We start from the raw sequence: 26,532 nt of genomic DNA on the forward strand, positions 1-26,532 counted from the left end.
ACTCTTATAAAATAGGATCACATGCTAGCACTAACCACAACTCCTATTTTGCCAACAGCTGTTGCAGTTGCTTCTGATGAATTTTCAAGCATAAATGCTGCTGGAGTTGGCTCTCTTTCAAAATCATTGTCAAAAAGAACTTAAGTAGGTTGCTGCCTATTCCAATCCCAAGTGTTTTCCTCATCAAAGACAACATCTCGGCTGGTCACAATCTTCTTGGTTGGTGGATTAAACAATCTATATGCTTTGGATGCTTTATTAACACCAAGAAAGATACACTTTTCTCGTTTATCATCAAGTTTCTTCCTTTTTTCATCTGGGATATGTGCATAAGCGATGCAACCAAAAATTTTAAAATAATCTGCACCTGGTTTCCTTCCACTCCAAACCTCTAGTAGAAATGTTGGTGGCGGGGTTAGGAACCCAACGGTACCTTCCATTTCCCAATCAGTCGGAAATTCGTCGAAAAATGAGGAGAGAAAGAGATGGAGATGGAGGTGTGTACGTTGAAAGTTAGGGGGCGCACGTCTCTGGAGATTTTCAATCTCCTGAAGTTTCACTTGAGGAGAGATATATATATATTATAATATCTTATTATTTTATTATATTATATTGTATTTTTTAATTATATTATTTAATTAATAATTATTATTATTTAATTATTTAACTTTAATTTTGTTTTCATTTATTTATTTATATATATTTTTTTTATCACTACAAATGACATATTCTAGAAGCTTCAATCAATCAATATTGAGTTTTGAAATACTTACATGAGACTTTCATATGATTTTCCTATTTACGTTTCTAAATCTTCATGTTGTGAAACTTCCAATACGTCTTCTGAGTTTTATGCACTGCTTCAACGAGCTTTATGCACTACTTCAACGAGTTTCATGTCTCATATAACTTAATTTCTTCATGATTATCATGTCTCATAGCCTTAAGTGTGATTTTTCATTCAAACTCTTCAAGCACATCCACTTAAAGTCTTAAGATCACTGAAGTCCTAAAACTCAAGACTTGCATAGGCATATGTTAAGTAACCTTGATTTGTCATCATCAAAACGAGATTAAGCCTTGTTAGGCCAACAATTTTCATATATATTATTCAATATAATTGTCAAGTCTCATTTTCTTGGGTAAATAATAAAAGAAAAACTTTTTTTTTCTTGTATTATAGACTTTAATAGTATAGCAAGTGGTTCCAAAAATAAAAATAAACTTAACATTAATTTGAAAAATCTACTATAAAGGATCACCTTCCCCTAATATTAATAATTTCAAGAAAATAAAGTAATGAAAACATGATATAATGTAACTAGTGATAAAATTGTGTGCTGTTATACTAAATGCAATTTTTGTCCATTTAATTGCACAAAAGAGTTGACTGGTTTTGTAGTTAAATGCAGTTTATGTTTATTTAATTTCTAATGTTAATATTTTAAAAACAAAATTACTAGAATTGAGAAATAAGATTTTCAAGGTCGACGTAAGGCCCCTTGTCTTTGGCTACATATACACGTGTGTCTGTTTACATACGTATGTGATAATATTGTCAAGTAAAAAGCATTAGTGAATTTTGAAATTATTAGACGAACCGTGTTAAAAAGTAGAATAAAAAAATTACTACTAGATTAATTAATAGTTGCCAAATATTTATGCACAAAATATGAGTATTAGTTAATTATTTTTTTCCTAAATAGTGATTGATTTGTTCCATCACCAAAGGAAGATTAGATTAGACCATCTAATCATGTTACATTTTTAAACAATCTTTATATTTGAATAATTTTGAATTAAAAGAAATGTCAAGTCAAAATTTTCTAAAATTGTTCAAAATCTTGTGAATATAACTTGATTAGATAATCTAATCAAGTAAACATATTTTCTTTTATTGAATTTTAAAATTTTTATAAGAATATTTTTAAGATATTGAAAAATAAAATTTAGAGAAAAATTGTACGCATAGATTAATTATGAGTTAATAAATGTTCATGTGCCAGACACAAATATTGACTAATAATTTATATGATATACTTAATATTTTTCAATATAGCATCTAGTATTTATAAGCAATTATATGTCAGCTTTGTATATTTTACATTTTTCTATATTGCATTAACTTTTCTATTGAAGTGAATTTAATATAGTGGTATTTTAGGAAGTGAAAAATAGAATCCGAAGTGGAATAAACATAATGAAAATTATGTAAGAGATTTCAATATTCTTTTTAAAAGAAATTTCCAGTCACTTGGAACATAGGCATTCTCCTAAATTTTTAGGTTTCTAAGGCTGCCCCACTTCGATATGGCTCAAACCAAATGCAAGCTTGTAATTGCACCAAAGGAAGGGGCACACTCCCAGTGAGGTTGAGATGGTTGCATAGCAGGGAAAGGCTGTATTGAGCAATAGTCAAGTACATGAACGTAATGCAATAGGCCATCCCGAGGCCGAGTGTGGTCCTCCCATCAGGTCTTTCCATTCAATAAAAATACTTCATATAGTGGATCCTATTAGATTATATGGGAATCCTACCATGTGAAATATATTATTTAAAATATTTTTATTGGATGATAGGACGTGATTGGAGGATCATATTCATACTCCTAAAAGGACTTAATTTTTTTCCGTGAAGACGGCCCCACACCTTTTCACTAGAAAGAATAGCCATAGTTTGGAAAGTTTCCTTCCATAAATGGAAACTATCCCTGTTCAGAGGCCAGTCAAAACATCTTTTTCTTCTCTTTCTATTTTTTCATTTTTTTGACTTCTAAGTGCGATGTTTCAGGAAGTCCAGATCTAAACATGCAACGCCTATTAACAGGATATATGGGATTCCCTTCACTCCCAAACCCTCTCCCAGATCATACATTACAGCCTAATGTGAAATGCAATAAAAAATACCTACAACTCGAGCCCCCGACCTTCGCTGGCAGTCACATGGGTTGCCTTAATGATTGGGATTGACATCATGCCCAGTAACTTGCTCTTTCCCAATGCTCATTCTTTATACTGTTCTCAAATATTCTGCCAGGTTTCATCTTCCATGCCTTTCAAACTGCTATCCTCCAACCCACATTTGAGCCAAGCAATATTGCTTATATTGGTGGCAATTGCAGCCAATTCTTGAGTTGAAAAGGGTGGAGATTCTATATATTCCACAAATTCTGGACCCAACAGTGATTTAGTGGGGTTTCCACAGCTTTGAGTCCCACAACCATGGCCACACTGGTGAGGCACCAACTGTTCATAATTTCCTTCAAGAAATTTGTAGATCACAGCATCTTGCTTTGATGGTTGAATCAGAGGCCCTTGCATAGGAACTGAAGTTCGTAATGAAAAAGTAGTTTCAAGGCTACCTGAAGGACAAACACTAAAAGCACCAACATGTGCCACTGGACGGAAAAGAGTTGTCAGATTATTTGCTTCGTGACTGAATTGATTCTTTGTTTGTGCCCTGTATTCATAGTGATCATTCCTGTTTCCCAAAGAGCTAATGTCTATTGCTTCCAAAGAGTTCAATAAACTGACATCACCACATGACAGAGTCTCTTCAGATGATGCTTTGCTTCTGTCCAAGCTAACATCTTCTGCTACATTGCCAGATTCCAACTTAATCCTGTCAAGCTCCATGCATCGGCGCCGTAGCGTAGAATTCCAGTGGTTCTTAATAGCATTATCCGTTCTTCCTTGTAATAGCCTTGCAATTGCGGCCCACTTATTCCCATGGATTGCATGGGCTGCAACTATGATATGATCCTCCTCATCTGCAACAACCCAGCTCCATCAGCCTTTGCTCATTTGCAAGCAGAACTTATAAGAAGTAACTAACATTCAGGTCAGGCTTGTACGTCTACATGCACAGTGTATGTGTGTGGACAAAACTGTCCTAATAGGGCTGTAAAAGGCATCTCATTCAGACTTTATAAACATCCGACATTGGTATCACACTACCATGCATCATTGGTACTCATTTTAAGGTGGTTTCAACAGATGCTTGCACAAATGCCTCCTTGGGCATAGTCATGCTCCTCTGTTAAACAAATGCAAAACTCAGTAGACACACCATTCTATTCCAACAGTATATCAGGCAATCTACAAAAAGAAATCAAATTACCAATGAGTTCTGCATCACATTAAATTATCAAAATGTCTTAAACTTAAAATTGACAAATGAGGAAAAATATAAAAGATTTGAGATTTATTTGTAAATGTAGAATTAATGAAGTTAAGCTTGCATTAAAAAAGACGAAAAAAAAAATAAGTCATAAGGACTAGATGACATTACAACTCAAGTTTGGAAATGCCTAGATGATGAGGGAATTATTTGGGCAACTAATTTATTAACACAATTATCAGAACTGAGAAAATGTAAGATTAATGGAAGAGAAATACTTTAATACATAAGTACAAAAATAAAAAAGATAATCAAAACTATAACAACTATCATGGAATTAAATTTATAAGTTATACAACGAAACTTTAGGAGAAGGTAAGTAAACAAAGACTAAGTTAGAAACAAGGGTTGCAAAAAATCAGTTTACCTTTATGCCTAGGAGATCAAAGAGGCCATATATCTTTTAGGAAGATTGAAGAAAAGCTTAGGGAGATGAAGAGGACTTGCACATGGTCTTTATTATCTTAGAGAAATGCTATGATAGAATACCTAGAGAAGTCATGCGGTGGATTCTAAAAAAAAGGGGAGTATGCGGTAGGATACCGATGTCATTAAGGATATGTACCAGAGTAATGACTAGCACTAGGACTATTGGTGGGGAGTTTATAGAATTTCCAATCACAATAGATGTACATCAAGAACTTGCTTTGAGGCTTTATCTTTTTGCATTAGTGATCAATGAACTTGCTAAGAGAATCCAATATGAGGTTCCATGGTTCAAGTTGTTTGCAAATGATATTGTATTGATTGATAAAAGTGTGAGTGGAGTAGGATCTAAGTTAAAAGTATGGAGAGAAGCTTCAGAATCTAGAGGTTTTAAGATAAGTAGAAATATATTAGAATATACAAACTGTAATTTTCGTCATGGTAAGAGAAATATTGGAGAAAAGATTAAACTTGATGGCGAAGAAATTAACAGTACTAGTAGATTTCGATGCCTTGGATTTGCTGGAGAATTTGATGAAAATGTAATGCATAGGGTTAAAGTAGGTTAGGTAAAATGGAGAAGTGGTTCGAGCTTGTTATATTATCATAGAATACGCTTAATTTTTTTTTTAAAAAAAAATTATAAAATGAATATAAGACCAGCTACACTATATGTATTAGAATGCTATGCAACTAAGAAACAACATATCCAAAAAGTAAAAAATGCCGAAATGAGAATACTAAGGTGGATGTGCAATATGAATTTAAAGACAAATAAGGAATGAACATACTTGTGGTGAGTTAGGCATAACACCAGTAACAGATAAGATAAAGGAAGGGCGGTTAAGATGGTTTAGGCATATGGTAGGTCAAATAGTGTGTTGGTGAGTGAGCTAGTTACTATTAATCATAGTAAAGGTGCTAAAATAACTGGGAATGACATAGTAACAAAGAATTTAACAGCCCTCAAATTGTTAGATAAAATTGTCCAAGGTCATGTAAGTTGACAAAGAAGGATAGCCAACCCCACCTAGTGGAACTTAAGGCTTGGTTTGTCATTGTTGTATTAAGCAATATCATTAAATCAAAATGAAAGTGGTAAAGAGATTCTGCTCCAACAATCTAGATTTCTGTAATAGCCATATTTAGCATCTATGCATGTGCATGTGTATTGTGCACCAAAAACAATAAAATAAAATAAAAATTCTGAGCACTCATAAGAGCACGAGATTTACATGTTTTGGTGAAGTGTTTCTTTATGGAGGCAATGGAAGTGATGGAAATTAATCTTCTACCATCACAAAAGAGAAACGACAAACCATATCTAATTTCTCAACCCAATGTAACTATTTGTCAGTATTCCATCTCTTGAAGAAAACCCAAACCATGGGTAAAGATGAAACCAGGTTGGATCATGAATCCGGATTGAATTAGTCATCAACATTACAAAAATAAGGGACATCATTGCAGCAATGAGCATTCATTGCAGTAAACTAGCAAGATTGCACATAAGGATCATATGACAATTAAAGTAGAAAGGAAGGGTAGGAGTAGAAAAAATAAAGAGAACATGTTTAGTTACAAATATGCTTAGCAATTTCCTTGGCTTGTTATGAATCTTTTTTAAGATTGAGTTTTTCATACAGAAAAAGCTTAGTTTTGTTAGAACTCAACCCTTGAAATAATAAAGATATAAAGCATGGGTAAATGGAGTTTCTGTTTTGCTTTAGTTGGGAGACCTAGAGTGTGTGAGAAAGAAGCATGTCAGACACGATAACTCCAGAAACCGATAAGAAATTAGACACACATCCACATAAAGTACAAAAAGCAGAAGCTCTATATTTGGAAAAATGTTTATCCAGAGGCAGTATACCCAACTTCACAAAAACTTGTACTATATCAAGTAGTTAAATTCAATATTTTAAAACCCCTACCTCAAAGCAACTTGGGTTGCATATGCACATTTAAAAACAGAATACATCGATATACTTTGGTTTTGTTTGGTAGCATGGATTTCAAGCCTCGGATTTGGCTGTATGGATTTGAAATAAATTCAATACAATTTTGCACTTCATTCTATCCAAATTCACAGAAATCCAAATCCAAGGTTGAAATTCCAAGCTCCCAAAAAAGGGGTTTAAGTATTTATGCTAACAAATTAGGTCTCTTATTAGGTAGCAAATGACTGCCAAATGGCTGAAATGGGAATATGTGAATCAAGCTATGGGCAAAAGCAATTCATCCCATGAAAAGTAAAAAGAGGATAAAAAAAAGTACAAATAGAAGCAAGAACTCTGAAGCAACCCTCTAAAAAAATACTAAATTCTTCACACACTATTCAGCTCACTTGATCTTGAAAATGCTGACAAAATTTAAACAGAATAATTTGATGGTTACTTGCTATGTATACAACTGTTATTTTTTGCTAACACTGTTGGAATTATTCAGATCATTTGATGAATTCAAGGATGATGTTAGACAATACTCTCATAAAACTAGGTTCTCCATAAGATTTGGGAGAAATGACAAAAGATGAATGCCGTTTGCAAATAGGGATGCCCATGTCAGTGATTATTTTGGAGAGATGCAGAGGATAAATCTAGAAAGCACACTAATTCTAAAGTTAGAGAGTCATATGTTCTGAAGTATATAAAGATTACATATATGTATTGATGCTTGCTAGAAGGGTTTCCTCGTTTAGTTAGGAGGGTGGTGAGTGTAGATTAGTGCTTTCTAAAGGGAATACATGGTGGTCAGTTACTAGTAACTGTTGAGAAGGTTGCCGTGATTGCACATTTGTAATTGCTTATGCAATTGTGAAGATTGAAAGAAAAGATACCCAAGGTTGGTTTCTAACACTTTTAGATGAGGAGATTGGCATTAAAAACAACCATTCATGAACTTTCATGTCATGAACTTTCATGCCTAACATGCAAAAGGTAATTACTTAATATATATTTTTTATCCTTTTGATTGCTATTGATTTCCTTATATGAACTAACTTCCATGTTTCCCATTATTTAGGGGACTTGTGTTAATATTGGAAGAGCGATTTTCAAGAGTTGAACACAGATTTTGGGTTCGACATATGGGCACAAAATTTAGAAAGGAGCATCGAGGTTTGCTGAAAAACTACAAAGTATGCACTAAAGGAAAGCCATGTGGCTGAATATGAGATGTGGATGGACAAGATCAAAGAAGTTTTCCCCACAACATGTAAATGGTTACGCAAGAGACCATCAGAGCAGTGGTCAAGATGTTACTTCTCCATAGTGCCTAAATGTGATCTATTATTGATAATCTTTTTAATATGTTGTTGGATAACCTTTTCAATTGTTTCAACAATTTCATTATTGATGCCATGGGGTTTAGCATTATTATCATATTGGTCCACCAGATGAAATTCAATGAAAGTTAATGCAAAGGCTACAATTGAAAAGGGATGTCATGAAGAAATGGTTTAGGGCCAATATGTTTGCAAATGCAAAATAGGCTAGCCAAAGCCAACGAAGAGAGTTTATTATGCACGCCATAGTGTTGTAGTCATCACAGGTTTTAAATTTCTTGTCCACTTAGTCAATTTGAGGTGGACTTAAAGAAATGTCTAGATCATATAGTAAGTGGGACCTTAGCATACCTTGTCATCATGCAATTGCTTGCATTTTTTGCAACTACTAAGGAAGAACCACTCCAATTCTTGTAAAGTTATATGTGAATGGATGTTAAAAAGTTAAGACAAATCTAAGGATATACGACCATATTATTAATCCATTAATGGATTTGGCATATGGAAGACTTTTTTTTGTAAACCCACCACAAATTGACTACATAAGCAACAAAAACTTGAAAACTTGGACCACCAGACCATTATGGGGTGCATAATAAACCCTTTTCTCTGGCTTTGCTTAGCTTGTTTTACACTTTGGGGCATATTGACCCAGATCATTTCTTTATGGAATCCTTTTTGTAGCCTACGCATTAACTTACAATGAATGTTGGAGATCTCCAACATGGTAAGAAGAGTCTTATCCTCAATAATTAAACAATTTGAAACATTTGAAAGATCATTCAACATCATATCATATTTAAGAACTCTGGAGAAGTGAGAGTTAAGACCATTGCTCTACTGTTCTCTTGTGTAACCATTCATGTGCTACAGTGGGAACTTCTTTGATCCTATTCACCAACAACAACAAAACCAAGCCTTAGTCCCACTAGGTGGGGTCGGCTATATGAATCATTTTCCGCCAATTTATGCGATCATGGACCATTTCTTTTGATAGATTCAAGAATATTAAATCTTTACTCACTATCTCTTCCCAAGTTATTTTAAGTCTACCCCTACCTCTTCTACTACCCCCCACAGTAACTAAGTCATTCTTCCTCACACGTGCACTATGTGGCCAACATTGCAAGTGTCTATACCATCTGAGTCGTCCCTCCCTTATCTTATCTTCTATAGGAGTTACACCTAACTTACCACGAATATGTTCATTCCTTAATTTATCTTTCAATGTTAGACCACTCATCCATCTAAGCATTCTCATCTCGGAAACTTTTACTTTTTGGATATAATGTTTTTTCGTCACCTAGCATTCCGATCCATATAGCATAGTTGGTCTTATAGCTATCCTATAAAACTTCCCTTTCAATTTTAAGGGTATTCTACAATCATAGAGCACACTTGACGCACTTCTCCATTTTACCCAACTTGCTTTAACTCTATGCATTACATCATCTTCAATTTCTTCTTCAACTTGCATAATAGATCCAAGGTATTGAAATCTACAAGTGCTATTTATTTCTCCATCATCAAGTTTAACTTTGTCTCCAATATTTCTCCTATCATTACTAAAATTACATTTCACATATTCTGTCTTATTTCTACTTATCCTAAAGCCTCTAGATTTCAAAGCTTCTCTCCATAATTCTAACTCAGCCTCTACTTCGTCCCTAGTTTCGTCAATTAATACAATATCATCTGCAAACAACATACACCATGGAACCTCCTTTTGAATACTCTTAGTCAATTGGTCCATCACTAAAGCAAAAAAATAAGGACTCAAAGCAGATCCTTGATGTACATCTATGGTGATTGGAAATTCTCTAGTTTCTCCATCTATAGTCCTTACACTAGTCATTACTCCATCGTACATATCCTTAATGACATCGGTATACCTACTACATACACGTTTTTTTTCTAAAACCCACCATAGAACTTCCCTAAGTATCCTATCATATGCTTTCTCAAGGGCAATAAATATCATATGCAAGTCTCTTCTTTTCCCTAAACTTTCTTCTTAAAAGATTAATAGCTTTTGTGGTAGATCTCCCAGGCATAAAACCAAATCGATTTTCTGAAACCTTCGTTTCTAACCTTAATCTTTGTTCAAATACCTTGTCCCATAGTTTCATCGTATGACTCATAAGTTTAATTCCACGATAGTTATTACAATTTTGAATATCTCCTTTATTTTTGTATATAGGTATTAAAGTGTTTTTCTTCCATTCATCTAGCATTTTCTTAGTTTTCACAATTATATTAAATAAATTAGTTAACCATATAATTTCATTATCACCTAAGCATTTCCAAACTTCAATTGGGATGTTATCTAGTCCTATAGCTTTCCCATTTTTCATCTTTTTTAGTGCAAACTTAACTTCGTTAACTCTAATTTTGTGAATAAATCTCGTCTTTTCCTCATTTGATAATTCCAAGTTTAAGCCTTCTATTTGGTTTTCATTAAACAACTTACTAAAGTAACTTCGCCATCTTTCTTTAGTGTCTTCGTCCTTAACCAAGACAATATCATCCTCACTTTTTATACATTTTACATTTCCTAAGTCTTTACTCTTCCTTTCTCTAACTTTAGCAAGTTTAAATATATCTCTTTCTCCTTCTTTTGTACCTAATCTATCATACAAAATATTAAATGATCTATATTTAACTTCACTAACGGCCTTTTTTGCATATTTTCTTGCCTCCTTATATATTTCAAAGTTATCTCTGTTTCTACATTTTTGTCATGTTTTATACCAAATTCTGTCTTTATGATTTTTTGTACATCTTTATCCCACCACCAACTCTCTTTGCTATTCGAGAATCTTCCTCTTAATTCACCTAAAATCTCTTTTACTATCTTTTTAATAGAGCTAACTAATCTATTCCAAAGAGTATTTGTATCTATCTCATCCTCTATGGTCCAATCCCCATCTTTGATCATTTAATCTTTAAATTTTATTATATTTTCCTCTTTTAGGTTCCACCATCTAGTTCTTTTACACTGATTTATTTTATCTTTTTTCTTCCATTTTTTAAAACATATATCTAACACTAAGACTCTATATTGTGTGGTTAGGCTTTCACCTGAAATAACTTTACAATCCTTGCATGATAAACGATCTACCCTCCTAGTTAAAAAAAAAAATCTATTTGACTTCTATTTTGTCCACTTTTAAAGGTCATTAAGTATTCTTCTCTCTTTTTAAAGCAAGTATTCATTATACTAAAATTATATGACATAGCGAAGTCTAAGATAGACTCATTTTGTCTCCATATCCATATCCTCTATGTATCCTCTCATAATTTTTATTATCTCTTCCAACGTGTCCATTCAGATCCCCTCATATAACTATTTTCTCAGTCCCTGATATGCCTTGTATGGTACTATCCATATCTTCCCAAAATTGTCTCTTAAGATTTTATGCTAAGCTGACTTGAGAAGCATAAGCACTAATGATATTTATTATCTCTTGTCCTAATACCATCTTGATTTTTATAATTCTATCTACTATAGTTACATTTACAACGCTATCTTTTAAGTTTTTGTCTATAACAATGTCTACTCCATTCTTATGTTTTTCATTTCTAGTATACCAAACTTTAATCCTAATTTATCAATTTCTCTAGCTTTCTCCCCCACCCACTTAGTTTCTTGAGGGCAAATTATATTAATTCTTCTTCTGATCATTGTATCCACAACTTCCATGCTTTTACCCGTGTCCTATATTCCAAGTTGCTAATCTAATCCTAATTTCCTGAACTAACGTCTTTACCTGCCCACGTTTAGAATGATGCAGGAAGCCTCGCATATTTGATACCGTACCCGGCCGATGACCTAGCCCACCTTCGCCCACTTTTCGCTACACTCGGGTGGTTCAAGTGCAACACGTCACTCGTAGGAGACGCCCCAACAAATATTCGGTAAGGATTCATATCATAGTGATCTAACAAATTTTACGTTGGTTGTCAGCTACCTAATACAACCCTCCTCCTTTACCTGGGCTTGGGACCGGCTGTGTGTGAAAAAATTAGGACATTAAGTGCATCATAGGCAGAGTTTTTGATCCTATTCAGCCACTTCTTAAATTCAACCACATGACTGGCCGTTGTGCGTACCGCAAGTAGTCTTTCCATAGCTTACCTCAATGCTCATTTCTAAAGTTGTGTGTACATGTCACAAATAAAACCTATGTTCAGCTCATGATAGGAAAATCAATAGCAACCAAAAGGGTAGAAAAGTAGACTAGTTATTTACCTTTTGCCTACAAGGCATGAAAGTCCACAAATGGTTGCTTTCAATGCCAACATTCCCAAGTAAAAATGCAGGAAACCAACCCCAAGTATTTTGCTTTCAATCACTGCAACTGCATAAGAAATTGGAAATATACAATAATTGGCATTTATCTGAACTGTTGCTAGTAACTAACCGCCATGTCTCCCCTTTGGAAAGAATCATGTATACACCATGCTCCTATATCCAACCAGGAAACCCCTTTGCAAGCATCAAGAGAAATATACATCCTCTAGAATATGCAATTCTCTAACTTTAGAATAGTGTGTTTCTAGATTTGTCCTCCTAATATCTCCAGACTCATCATTAAACAATGCACATAGCTCCTCCTCACACTCTGAATCATTTTCAAAGTTACGTTTTAGCTCTCTATGCCATTCTTGTAGCCAAATAGTCGCTTCAAACTCTCCCCTATAAAGAAATGGATGGATAAATAACACAAAAATCTCTCAAATATAAACCCGCCCTTGACCAATTTGGGTCTACCATAAAAATATCAAGAAACCTTTTTGTTGATTCAAATCTTATTTAAGTCTTTACTACATATGTGGTATTGTTGATGGGATTTATTTGCAGTGACTTCCCGCATTCGAAGCCCATAAATTCCATGGACATCCATTTTGCAAACAACCTTCGCCTAGTTATAACATTTCGCTTGGATCTTATGAAGAACCTAGTCTTACAAGAGTATTATTGTCTACAACCTCCTTGAATTAATTAGGTGATTTTTATAACATTCCAAGCTTGAATAGGGATTGTTGGCCTAACAAGGCTTGATCTCGCTTTGATAATGACAAACTAAGGAATCTAATTGTGCTTTCTAGTGTATTTACAGGCATTATATCCTACAAGCCCAATGAACCACATTTAAGTTTAAAAGCCATGAAGAAAACAAACAAAATGAAGAATGACTAGAGCTTGGATGAAGATCCAGCTTCAAAGACATGAAGACTTAGATTTTATTTCATATGCAATGTAATATAAGTCTCATGTAAGTCCTTCTCAAACTTATATTTGTTTATGAAGCTCTTAGGATTAATGATTGGACTTAGAGACCTGTTTTAATAACTTGGAAAATAAATTTTCAAAGTCCAAATATCTTTTCAAATGGATACAAATGAGTTTTGGAATAAAAAATAAAGAGAACATTGAATTTCAGGGTGTTCGGGCGACCAAGGCTCATGCTCAATTGACCGAATGCTAGAATCTGAACAACCTGGTCTAGTATTAGTGAGTTCGGGCGACCGGCCTTATGGTTCAGTCAACCAAATGGTTACTGCCATTGATAAAGTCCAGACAATGTTGGTTCAGGTGACCGAACTGAAAGTTCAGTCGACCAAACAGGTTCAGGCGACTGAATCTAAAGTTCAGTCGACTGAAAGGCTACTACCTGTTTCAAAATTCATGATTTTAATTGGTTCCGGCAACCGAACTCCCAGTTCAGTCGATCGAAGTGCGAGATTTATTTTTCCAACAACGCGATTTCTTTATGATTTTGAAAGATATTGTTTCCAAAACCTGGGCAAACAGTCAAAATTCAAACCTAGCTATATAAGGCTAACCCTAATCATGTTAGGGCAACCCAATAGCTTGAAAATACGTTGATTATTCTTGAAACGCTGCTATGCACCATTCCTCTTTTCTGAATTGATTTTATGGTTTTTACTTCAAGTTTCAAGCTTTCAAACCCAAAAAACCTAACCAATCTCTTGAGCTTCAGAGCAAATTTATTTTTGAGAGTATTAGATTGAATTTCGAGTGTACAAATCTGCTCTTTGAGAGAGTTTCAATATTGTACAAAAATCTGGTGCGGATTTATTTATAATCTAACGAATCGGGTGTGAATCGTTGACAATCAAGAGGGTGTTCTTGCTTGAGAGGTGTTCCACCTACTAAAAGGAGAGAGGTGCTCCACCTACTGAAAGGAGAGAGGTGCTCCACCTAGAGGTACTCCACCTACTAAACGGAGAGTTTTAGTAAAATCCTCACAGCGGAATGCTTGAGGCAAGGACGTGGGCACGTTGCCAAACCTAGCAAAAAATCTCGGTGTCATTCTTATCTCTTATCTTTTTACTTTCAAGCACATATATATTAAATTTATCTGCTATGAATGATTTAGTTTCATTTGGGAATGCTATGAATGTTTCAATTTGAGTCGTGGATGCCGAGAAAAATTTGAATACCTATTCTGATTAAAATCTTCTGTAGCTACGAATTTCAACTTTGATTTAATCTGCTGAAATTGAACTATATTGGTTCATTAATTATTCTAATACTAGCATAAATATTTGAGTGGTTGAACATATTGTTATTAACATTAAAGGGGACCTAGGAAAATTCGATGCAAAATCAGATGAAGGAAATTTTCTAGGATATGCTCTAAATAGTAAAGCATTTAGAGTTTACAACAAAAGAACGTTGTCTGTTGTAGAATCCATTCATGTTGTATTTGATGAAGCCAACTCATTCTCTTCTAAAACTATTGATCATGATGATCTAGATATAAGAGTTTAGAAGCCTTAGCAATTCATGATAGCAAAGAAGAGAGCATTGAAGCTAAAGAACCATCTAATGATGACTCTTTAGAACAAGCTGAATTGCCAAAAGAATGGAAATTCGTGAAAAACCACTCTAAGGACCAAATCATTGGTGAACCATCACGAGGGGTGTCAACTAGATCTTCACTTAAAAACCTATGTGATCATCGTGCGTTCCTATTACAAGAGGAACCTAAGAACATTAATGATGCAATCAACAATGATTCATGGGTATTAGCTAAGCAAAAAGAGCTAAATCAATTTGAAAGGAATAAAGTTTTGAAGTTAGTTCCTAGACCTGATGATCATTCAGTAATAGACACTAAATGGGTTTATAGGAATAAAAAGGATGAAAATGGCATTGTTGTCCGTAACAAAGCTAGATTGGTAGCACAAGGTTACAATCAAGAATAAGGTATTGGTTTTGAGGAAACTCATGCTCCTGTAGCTAGAATGGAAGCCATTCGTATGTTACTTGCATATGCATCCCATAAAAACTTCAAACAGATCAAATGGATGTGAAAAGTGTATTCTTAAATGGTTTCATAAATGAAGAAGTATATGCAGCACAACCCCCAGGTTTTGAAGATTTTCATTTTCTGAGCCACGTATTCAAATTGTCGAAAGCCTTATATGAATTAAAACAAGCTCCTAGAGCTTGACATGAGAGATTGAGTGGTTTTCTGCTAGGAAGAAGATTCTCAAGAGGAAAGATGGATATTACTCTCTTCATCAAAACCCAGCCAATGATATGCTTATCATTCAAATTTATGTTGATGATATCATATTTGGTGCTACAAATGAGAATCTATGTAAAGAGTTTGCTACATACATGCAAGATGAATTTGAAATGAGCATGATGGACGAACTGACACACTTTCTTGGTCTTCAAATTAAACAAGCCAAAAATGGCACTTTCATAAACCAATCTAAGTACATAAAAGACGTGCTCAAGAAATTTGTCATAGAAGGTGGCAAGGCATTGGGAACACCAATGAGCACTTCTACTAGTCTTGATAAAGATAAGCAAGGGAAACCGGCAGATGTCAAATACTACCGAGGTATGATTGATAGTCTGCTCTACTTAACAGCTAGTAGACCAGATATAATGTTTAGCGTTTGTATGTGTGCTAGATTTCAAGCATCGCCTAAGAAATCACATCAAATTGTTATTAAAAGGATTTTAAGGTATTTGATTGGTACTATAGACATAGGTTTATGGTATCCAAAGGACACATCCTTTGAAATGATCAGCTACCCTGATGCGGACTATGCCGAGTGCAAAATTGACCGCAAGAGTACAAGTGGTACATGTCACTTCTTAGATGGTATCTTGGTTTTCCAAGAAACAAAACTCTGTGGCATTATCTACGGCTGAAGCTGAATATGTTGCTACAGGCAGTTGTTGTGCTCAAGTGTTATATATGAAGCAACAACTTAAAACTATAAATTAGATTATGAGTCTGTGCCTATAAAGTGTGATAACACCAGCACCATTGATATTTCTAAAAATCCGATATCTCACTCAAGAACAAAACACATCAATATATGACATCACTTCCTTAGAGATCATGTGCAAAAGGAGGATATTAGTCTTGAATTTGTGAGCACGAATGAACAATGGGCCAATATTTTCATGAAACCTCTTCAAAAGGACTGTTTCATATCAATAAGACAAGAATTAGGCTTACTACATGCTAGGGAAGTAGTTTGAGAAGAAGTTGTTCATTAACTTGAGTGTTCCGCGTGAAATTTTAAGTCATTTAAAAAATTTCAGGACTTTGGGCGACCGAAGGGTGTAGGTCAGTCGACCGAACCCTCATTAGACTGGTGGTTAAGAGTATCTAGAGGTTCAGGCGACTGAAAGCTTAATATAAAGCCAACTGAAGACTTCAAGCAACTGAACTTCCTGTCCAGTCGACCGAACGCTTACTGTGTTATGAGTTTTTAATATCCAAGATGTTCGGGCCATGTAGATATAAAAACTAAAGTCGCCAAACAAACCCTAACTTTTGCCCATTCAGCAACCTGAACCCTACTCTTCTCTCACCTGAACGTGCGTCTCACTCTCTTCTACCTCTCTATACTTCGATTTTGCCTCTCAAACTTAGATTTACACTTCATATTCGAGATCTCTTAGCACTTAAACTCAAAAAGCATGCCTAGGTCTAAGAGCATTGCATGAAAGAACTCAACCTCAGGTCAAGACGACACTGAGAACATTCAACGCTAGCTCTTGACTCCAGGGGCGAGGAAGATCTACAATGAGCATCTCCGTTTGTTAGAACCCATCTTAGGTAAGGTTCTAGACATGCCCTTTATGGAAGAACACTTTCCCCACATTCTTCGTAGATTTGCTGCCATAGGTTGGAAAAGATTTGTGACGTACCTGAAGGGACTTGCGAAATAGCCCTAAGATCCGGCTGTAGTGCATACGGATAACAAAAAAAAAAATCTAATCATGCAAACCCTAATTACGTGATTAAGATTATACCTGCGAGATCTATTTGGTTTGGTCCCGAATCTGCAAGAACGAAAACGAGCTCTTGAAGACGACCATGATTCTTCTATTGTATTCCTTGAACACGCCTTACTCCTGAGAGAGTGAGCTTGTAAGTGGCTGCTAGGGCTTTCTTCCCTCACGAAAAATGTCTGCCTCTCTGAAAGTTCATTCCTCTCCCTAGCTGCTGAATGGAGCGCGTGTATATAGGCTACAACAGGGACCTCTGGGCAAATATGACTAGAGCTTCCCACGTAATTAAGAATTCCTAATTCGACCCGAATTCATCCTTAATTACATTAATTATAATTCATACCACTAAAGAATTATAATTGCACTCCCTATCATATGTGAAATTAAATTTCGAGCCCCTATTATTAAATGTTTATTTATCTCCCCACGTAAAGATTACAGGCACCCATCTATTAAATTAAATTACTGACAATTTAATTAATTGACATATAAATTCCCTAAAACCTTCCACTTAACTTATTTGATGAGTCGGATTCAAAATCCACCTGCAAAGTTTGACACAATCAAAACTTATAAGCTTCCTCAAGGGGGTATCATCAATCCCGATACCGGGACGTGGATTCCATCAATAATTAATGTTAACCATACACATAATGTCATTACCCAACTCACTGAGTTTTTTTACCCATAAAGAATCTCACTCTTCTATGAATCAAGGTAATAACACTATATACACGTGTCCAATAATCACATTAGGATTAAGAGCATAAGCACTCATAATAACCATGAGGTATTAATTGTTTTATATAATCAATATAAAAACAATTACCCCAAGATGATCTTGTTCAATACACACAAAGTGTACTAGCACAAGGAGTTAGAACTATACCATTTTCAATAGTCAACACAGACCTATTAAAACCTTGTGCTACAGTCCTACCAATGGTGTGTCCAATTTTATTTAAGACTGTGAACAATAAACTCATATTCTATAAGAACTAATGATCTAATCTTCTGTGTATAAGTCGTACTCTACACACTAGATCACCTACTATATAGAATAAAATACACATACATAATCATTAAATAAATAATGTCAGGCAAACATTGCTCACAAAGATTCTCATTAAAATAAAATAACTGAAGTATAAATCCCTAATAGTACCAACCCCAAGGGATATGTTGGCCTAACAAGGCTTTTCAATCTTGTTTTGATGATAACAACTAAAGGATATTTTAACATGTGTTGTTGAGTGACTTTATTTCAGGATTAAGTAAAACAACACTCATGATCATGGAAGCAAATTGGAAATCAAAGTCAATCAAGTGAACGCTTCTTAGAATATTGAAGCAATAAAAGACAAATGAAGAGCTTAAAGGCTAAGTAGGACTTGAAGTAAAGTTGAACCTCAAGAGACTTGAAGACTTAGAGCTAAATGAGTTTATGCTTAGAAATATATTTGTAAGTACTTCAATCCTATACTATTTAAAAATATGAAGCTCTTTAGGATCAAAAGACTTAAGAGACCATCTCTTAAAAAAAAAACCCCTTGAAAATGATTTTGAAAAAGTTGTATTTGAGTTTTTCAAAATAAACTAGAGTTTAAAAATCAAAAATGAAAATATTTGAAAAAGAATGGTCTATCCAGCCGACTGACTATTTTTGAACTAAGTTCAGCCAGCCGACTGACAAGCATAAAGAATGAAAAACCTGCCCAACCGACTGACACCCTAGTCCGTCTAGCCGACTAACCATTTTTGAACTGTGTTCAGTCAACCGACTGACTATTTATTGAAATAATTTTTGGACAGACAGAACGCTGTCAGCTGCCTGTCCAGCCGACTAACCTACACAAAATTTGACCCAGTTGAGTGAGTCAGCCGACTGACTCCACGGAGTTTTTGAAATTCGAAGTAAACGGGAAGTTTTTCAAAATTAATTCTAGGATTTCAAATCTTTTGTGATATTGACCAAACACTCCAAGTCAACTTGATAAATAAGGAAACTCTTCCACAAAAGAGTCTATAAATACCTCCCTTACTCAATGAAAATATATGTAAAAGCAATATAAAGCATTCTACGTTCATACTCTCCTAAATCCATACGTGCTTACACTCTTGCAGGGAGAACTCTACGAAATTGCTGATTCATTAAGAGCCTTGGTTCTGATTTGCAACTAAATTTTTCTCTATCTATAAGAAAGAACCTTTGGTGACATCTAAATCTTGAACTTCATATTTTCTATTTAGTATTTGCTTTGAAGTATATTAAGTGCTCTAACTTTTACAAATTTGCTCTATTTTGAGAGTGTTCTTGTACGCAGATCCTTACTTCTATTTAGTAGTTCTTTGACTATTCAAGATTGATTTGGATCGTTGGACCAAGCGTGGGTTGTCGCTTGGAGAGATTTCTCTTCCTGAAAAAGAGGTTATTTGTAACGGTTTTGTTCCACCCGGAAAGGAACAGGTATAGTGGAATCCTTAGGTGGTTTGCCTAAGGCGAGGACGTAGGCTGGGGATAAGCTGAACCTCGTAAAAACAACGGTATCACTCTCTTTCCCTTATTCTCTTTAAATTCCAGCAAAAATACAAATTGTGTGGATGTTGTAATTTTTTCAATCATAAAAACGTGTATTGAAAATTAAATAAACCAAAACTTAATTTGTTCTTGGGCTTGCAGAAACCGAAAGGTGGTACGTTGGTTAATCAATATTTTGCGGAAACCGTAAGGGAGTATGTTGATTGGTTAACAACCCAAAACCTATTAACTGAAGGTTTATTTGAATTCTGATTTTGGAAAAAGTGATTGGATGTTATTTTAATTATCAATTGAAAGGCAAATTGCATTCTCTACAGGGCTTACATATTCATATACACAGGGCTGCAAACAATCAAGCTAAATATTGCCAAAAGAATTGCAAAGCATATATTGATTGGTTACTTATATTGTGGTTGATTGATTTAAGTAGTTTATTGATTGTTTATTTGTGTTGTGGTTGTGGATTGAATAAAAGACTTAAGCCTTTGTGTGATTACTAAAAGAAGTCAAGAAATTTTTAAAAGAATTATAAAAGGTTGAATTCATAAAAGGATTTAAAAGAAATTTTAATAACCCAATTCACCCCCCCCCCCCTTTTTCTCTTGGAGCTACACCTTAGGTTTCAGGATATTTCCTAACTTGGTACGTCTATTTTATGCAAATTTAGGACCAGAGGGTGAGCAATACAAAACCCAAGTCATGTCCAAATCTTTCACACTCACCCCAAATAACATTGCTACGAGGTTCCACCTTTGCAATGGAGATTTTGAGTCTCCAAGAGTAGGACCCACTTGGATTATGGAACACGAATTCACTCCCCAAACATTTTTGCCGCTTGTTTCAGCTGAGCCTCACTATAATCATGGTCATTCCCCTTCGTATAAAAGTCTCTCGTTGGAAGCCAAAATTATACACCTGATCATCACGTATAACATCCTTCGCATGACCAGATCCAAGGATCACGTGTCATATTTAGATTGTTTTGTGATGTGATGTCTGTATACTGGAAAATGGTTAGATCTACCCTCTCTAATTATTAAGTGGATGATAGCTAAAGAAGAGACTCGTAGAGTCATTCTTCCCTATGGAGGGGCTCTCAACATAATTTTTTACCATCTTGGTTTAACGGGTCCTTCCACTTCATTCATTAAGAGAAAAACCTCAAATAGATTCTCATCAACCACCATAAAACTAATGGGATATAATCACGCTGCTGTACTTGGTTGGATTCCCAAATACAGACCACCTCCGAGAGATAATCTAAATGTACAAATGGAGGGACATGAACATGAACATCGAGATGATCCACAACATGCGCCACCATCTACCCCAGCTGGTACAGCTGCTGCTTCTGATAATGCCACCATCCTAGATACTCTTCAGGATTTTCGCCAGCATATGGAATTCCGACTTGATGGTATGCAGCGAGATTTCCATTCAAATTTTCGCTCAATCAATCAGTGCCTCACCACGATTGAGAGTCACACGGGTATTGCTACCACATCCAGAGGGAAAGCACCCATGGAGGAAAACTCGAGCGAAGAAGAGGATGACAAGGATGATGGAGATGAGAGTTCTTCAGGTGGTGATGATATAGATGAGGATTAGATGAATGTTTTCTGTCAGATTAGGAGAGATTTTATCCTTGTATCTGGTTGTACCTTGTTGGTACTTATTTTGTATTTTGATTTGACAAACAGTTTTCTATTGCTTAATTTTTATTTATTTATTTATTTTTTTTTTAATATTCTAAATATGTTGAGAAAATAGCCTTTTATGTGTGCTTGATGATGTTGATATATATATGTTCTATTGGAAACTCTTATGAATTCTACCCTGAATATGACAACTAAGTATGTATGTTGAACTACTGAATGTTGATTGTGACCTTCTAATGATGGTCATGTTATTGTGAACTGCATGCTGATTTTTCTATTTCATTGTCTATTTGCAAGACTGTGACATACTGCTTACTCTTTGATGATATTCTTGTTGCTGATGTCCAAAGGGGAAGAATAAACAAAATGACTGTTATTCTTGTACTTGTATTGTCCAAGTATTTTCCCAAGGGGGAGAATATCCAAAGGGGGGGAATAACTTGTATATGTATTTTCAAAAGGGGAGAATTTTCTCTAATTATAAAATACCTTTTCAAGGAAATTTTTTTGAAAAGGAGATAATTCAATCACAATTGAGCTTGAACAAATGTCTACATTAATTATCTTTTATGTTTTATGCTTATTGTGAGGGGAAGCCTTATCAAGGCTATTTCATTTTACTCCTTATTTTTCATCATCAAAAAGAGAGAAATTGTTGGCCTAACAAGACTTAATCTCGTTTTGATAATAACAAACTAAGGAATCTAATTGTGCTTTCAAGTTTATTTATAGGCATTATATCCAACACACACAATGGAAGTTTAAAAGCCATGAAGAAAACAAGCAAAATGAAGAATGGCTAGAGCTTGGATGAAGATCAAGTTTCAAAGACATGAAGACTTAGACTTTATGCCATGTGTAATGTAATATAAGTCTCATGTAAGTACTTCTCAAATTTATGTTTGTTTATGAAGCTCTTAGGATTAATGATTGGACTTAGAGACCTGTTTTAATAACTTGGAAAATATTTTTCCAAAGTTCAAATATCTTTTCAAATGGATACAAATGAGTCTTGGAATAAAAAATAAAGAGAACACTGAATTTCAGGGTGTTCGGGGGACCAAGGCTCATGTTCAGTCGACTGAATGATCGAATCTGAAGAACTTGGTCTGGCATCAGTGAGTTCGGGCGACTGACCTTATGGTTTAGTTGACCGAATGGTTACTGCTATTGACAAAGTCCAGACAGTGTTGGTTCAGGCGACCGAACTGAAAGTTCAGTTGACTGAATAGGTTCAGGGAAAACTGAATCAAAAGTTCACTTGACCGTTCGAAATTCATGATTTTAATTGGTTCAGGCGACCGAACTCCCAGTTCAGTCGACCGAAGGGCACGATTTATTTTTCAAACAGCGCGATTTCTTTTCGATTTTGAAAGACATTGTTTCCAAAATTTGGGCAAACGGTCAGAATTCAAACCTAGCTATATAAGGCTAACCCTAATCATGTTAGGGCAACCCAATTTCTTGAAAATACGTTGATTTTATTCTTTAAACGCTGCTGTGCACCGTTCCTCTTTTCTGAATTGATTTTCTGGTTTTTACTTCAAGTTTCAAGCTTTCAAACCCAGAAAACCCAAACAATCTCTTGAGCTTCATAGAAAATTTATTTTTGAGAGTATTAGATTAAATTTCGAGTGTACAATCTGCTATTTGAGAGAGTTTCATTATTGTACGAAAATCTACTGCTGATTTACCTGTAATCTGACTATTCGGGTGTGAATTGTTGACAATGAAGAGGGTGTTCTTACTTGAGAGGTGCTCCACCTACTAAAAGGAGATAGGTGCTCCACCTACTAAAAGGAGAGAGGTGCTCCACCTATTGAATGGAGAGAGGTACTCCACCTATTGAACAAAGAGTTTTAGTAAAATCTTCACAGCGGGTTGCTTGAGGCAAGGACGTAGGCACGTTGCCGAACCTTGTAAAAAATCTCGGTGTCATTCTTATTCCTTATCTTTTTACTTTCAAGCACATATATATTGAATTTATCTGCTGTGAATGATTTAATTTGATTTGGGAATGCTATGAATTTTTCAATTTGAGCTGTGGATGCTAAGAAAAATTTGAATACCTATTATGATTAAAAGCTACGGATTTCAACTTTGATTTAATCTGCTGAAATTGAACTATATTGGTTCATTAATTATTCTAATACTAGCATAAATATTTGAGTGGTTGAACATATTGTTATTAACATTAATTTGCTAAGAATATTGTAAATCTTGTGATTTGGTTTCATACTTAGGATTGTTGATTGGTATAGTAGTTTGCTGAATAGATTTCTGTGGGGATTAAAATATTTAGAGCACATGTTAAATAAGTTTTAAAATTAATTACGTTTCCGCATAAAATTTTAAAATACCCAATTCACCCCCCCCCCCCCTCTTGGGATTACACCTTCACTTTCAAGGATGCTTCCATGTCCACATCTGCATCAAACTTGAGAAACTTACAAAATGCCTCACATCCATAGTTAAAAGCAAAGAGAGTTGAGTTTGGCAATCTGACTCACTTGCAACAATACCAACATCTACAACTGCTAAACTTTCTTCATGACCATCATGTTTTACTAATCTTTTGTCTCTTATTTGGGTCCACATGAACCCCATATGAGTCCTCATCATCATTTATGCCATAATCACTTTCATAAAAGTAATTTTCATCATCAATCAATTCATCAACATTTTCAACACATGCCTTTTGCCCACAAAAGTATTATGTTCTCAATATTACTCTATGCACCCATTTTCAGGAACTTTTACCATTTAAACTAGAAAACCAAATTGAGTCTTTATTTCATAACACAAAGAACAAAAGGCACAAAATACATGAAATAACTTAGAACGATTTTTATTAATACAACCAAGTCATTCTTAAATAATCATCCACAAAGGTTACAAAGTACCAGAAACCCAACTTAGACACGACCTTACTAGGACCTCAGAGATCTTAATGAACTAACATAAAAGGACTAGCTCATTTATTGGCCTGGGAAGCAAAAGAAACACGATGGTGCTTTCCTAACTGACAAGACTCACAATTGAGACTAAACACATAATTCAAACTAGGAACAAGACATTCTAACTTTTCCAATGAAGGATGACCCGGGCGATAATGAATTTGGAAATGTGTGCAAGTAGTAGTGCAAGCGGTAGAAGGAGATTGCAGCTCAAAGTGATAGAGTTCATCAACTTCACGCCTTCCGCCAATCATCTTCCTTGTCTTCAAATCCTGAATAACCATAGAATTTGGGAAGAATGTCACTGAACAATTCATGGACTTAGTAATTTTGCTAATGGACATAAGATTGAAAGGAAATCTTGGAATATATGAAACCAAAGGAAGAGAAATAGAAGATGTGGGATTTACAGTCCCAATTCCCTTGGCTGCAGTAGTGCATCCATCAGCAAGAGTAACACAAGGTAAATTTGCAAGATATTGAAAAGTGAAGAAAAAGCTAGGTATACCAGTGATATGATCAATAGCAACGAAGTCTATGACCCAATGACTAGGATGAGAAGTATTGGATGACAGACATACTGTGTGATTACCTGTTTGGGCAAAAGATGCAATAGGATAAGAAGCTTGTTGTGACTATTGATATTGCTGGAACTTGGAATACTCTTCCTCTGACATAAAGGCAGTATGTTGCCCCCCAATTGACCCCAAAGGTGAGGAGTTAATGGTGGCAGCATTGGCTGCCCCCAAAGGTGTGAAGTCAGTGGTGGTTGCATTGGCAACACGTGAAGTTCTGCTGTGAAGATCCCAACACTGCTCAATAGTATGATTATTCCATCCACAATGAGTGCACTTGCAAGGAGTTCTTCTGCCTCGTTCGTCTCTACCACTACAACTACTCGAATCACTGCATTTGTTTGGTAGAGAACTAGAACCACTTTGTGACTATCCTCTCAGAGCCAGAAGTAAGAGCAAGAGAATGCGTGCTAAAGGAAGCACGAAGGACATGAGAATAAACATCAACAAATGGTGGCAGCTCAGCACTATTGAGTATTTGGGACCGAACTACCTCAAACTTAGGTCTTAAGCCTGCTAGAACACAAAGAACTGTCATGTACTCCCTCTGCTTCTACATCGCACAATCGTCAGCAGTTATAGGTTGCACGATGTAAAGCTCCTCATGAATACGCTTCGTCTCTCCAAAATAATCCGCAATGCTCCTATCTCCTTGATGTAATTGAAAGTACTCCTAGGTTAAATCATACATATGTGTAATGTTACTGGAGTATAAAAGACATAATCCAAAATTTCTTTGCACGTATCTAGATGCATACACATCAATGCAATCTATGGCTCCATCAAATTCCATAAAAGGGAAACGATCAAGGCATCTTCCTGAACCCACATGTTATTTCTCTTCTCATAAGAAGAATCAGATTGGAGCATGCAGTTAGATTTCTCTAATCTTGCTAAATATATCTGAATAGCTTTAGACCATTGAACATTGTTCTTTCCATCCAACTTTTGAGTCGTTATTTGTAGCAACGATGTAGGAAACAAATTTTGGGATTCATAGATTCCATCCTAACACTCACAAATCAGCAATCACACCAAAAAAAGCAAGAAGAACAATCAAAACTAGTTGAGACAATCACAAACTATGTGAAGCACCGAAACGACGAACGAGGTGAACAACTCACCAACAGATATAGCACTACCACAACACTCAAAAATCAGCAACCACGCCAAAAACAAGAAGAACAATCAATAATCAGCACAATCACAAACCATGTGAAGCACCGATGCAACCACAGACAAGGAGAACAACTCAGCGACGGATATAGCACTGCCATAGCGTCACAACTGAACATACAAACCCTGCCACAGCTCCAAAAAACTCACAAGGAGGCTTTCACAAACCCTGAACAAAAATTAAAAGAATACTGCGAGTGCATGATCGAAAAAGGCTAAATTTTTTAGCCAAAAAAACTAGCCTTACAGCTTGATAATATAGTCTAAAGAAGGAATTACAGCATGGCAAAAGAAAAAAAAAAAAGTGTCTGGAACTTCACTCGTGCACCAGCGCATGGGGTTGGCGCTGCCGGCATTTGTCCAGCACGTGGGGGAACGTGGAGTGCCCCCCGGCGATGGGATTTTGTGGAATAGGTCGTCAAGGGGGTCTGATTATG

The 26,532-nt window shown here is 35.3% G+C and overlaps 1 protein-coding gene across 1 annotated transcript in view; it reads right to left on the reverse strand.

Annotated features, from left to right (window-relative positions):
- Nucleotides 1-2,736: 2,736 nt before the first annotated feature.
- LOC131168681 (transcription factor MYB1-like) overlaps nucleotides 2,737-26,532 on the reverse strand; it is a 35,116-nt gene continuing 11,320 nt past the window's right edge. Inside the window, exon 2 of the mRNA XM_058128305.1 lies at nucleotides 2,737-3,770. Coding sequence (XP_057984288.1) covers nucleotides 3,022-3,770 — 749 coding nt within the window. The 3' untranslated portion in view covers nucleotides 2,737-3,021. The remainder of the gene's footprint in view (nucleotides 3,771-26,532) is intronic.

Source organism: Malania oleifera, chromosome 11, assembly GCF_029873635.1.
Source record: "Malania oleifera isolate guangnan ecotype guangnan chromosome 11, ASM2987363v1, whole genome shotgun sequence".
Taxonomy (NCBI): Eukaryota; Viridiplantae; Streptophyta; class Magnoliopsida; order Santalales; family Ximeniaceae; genus Malania; species Malania oleifera.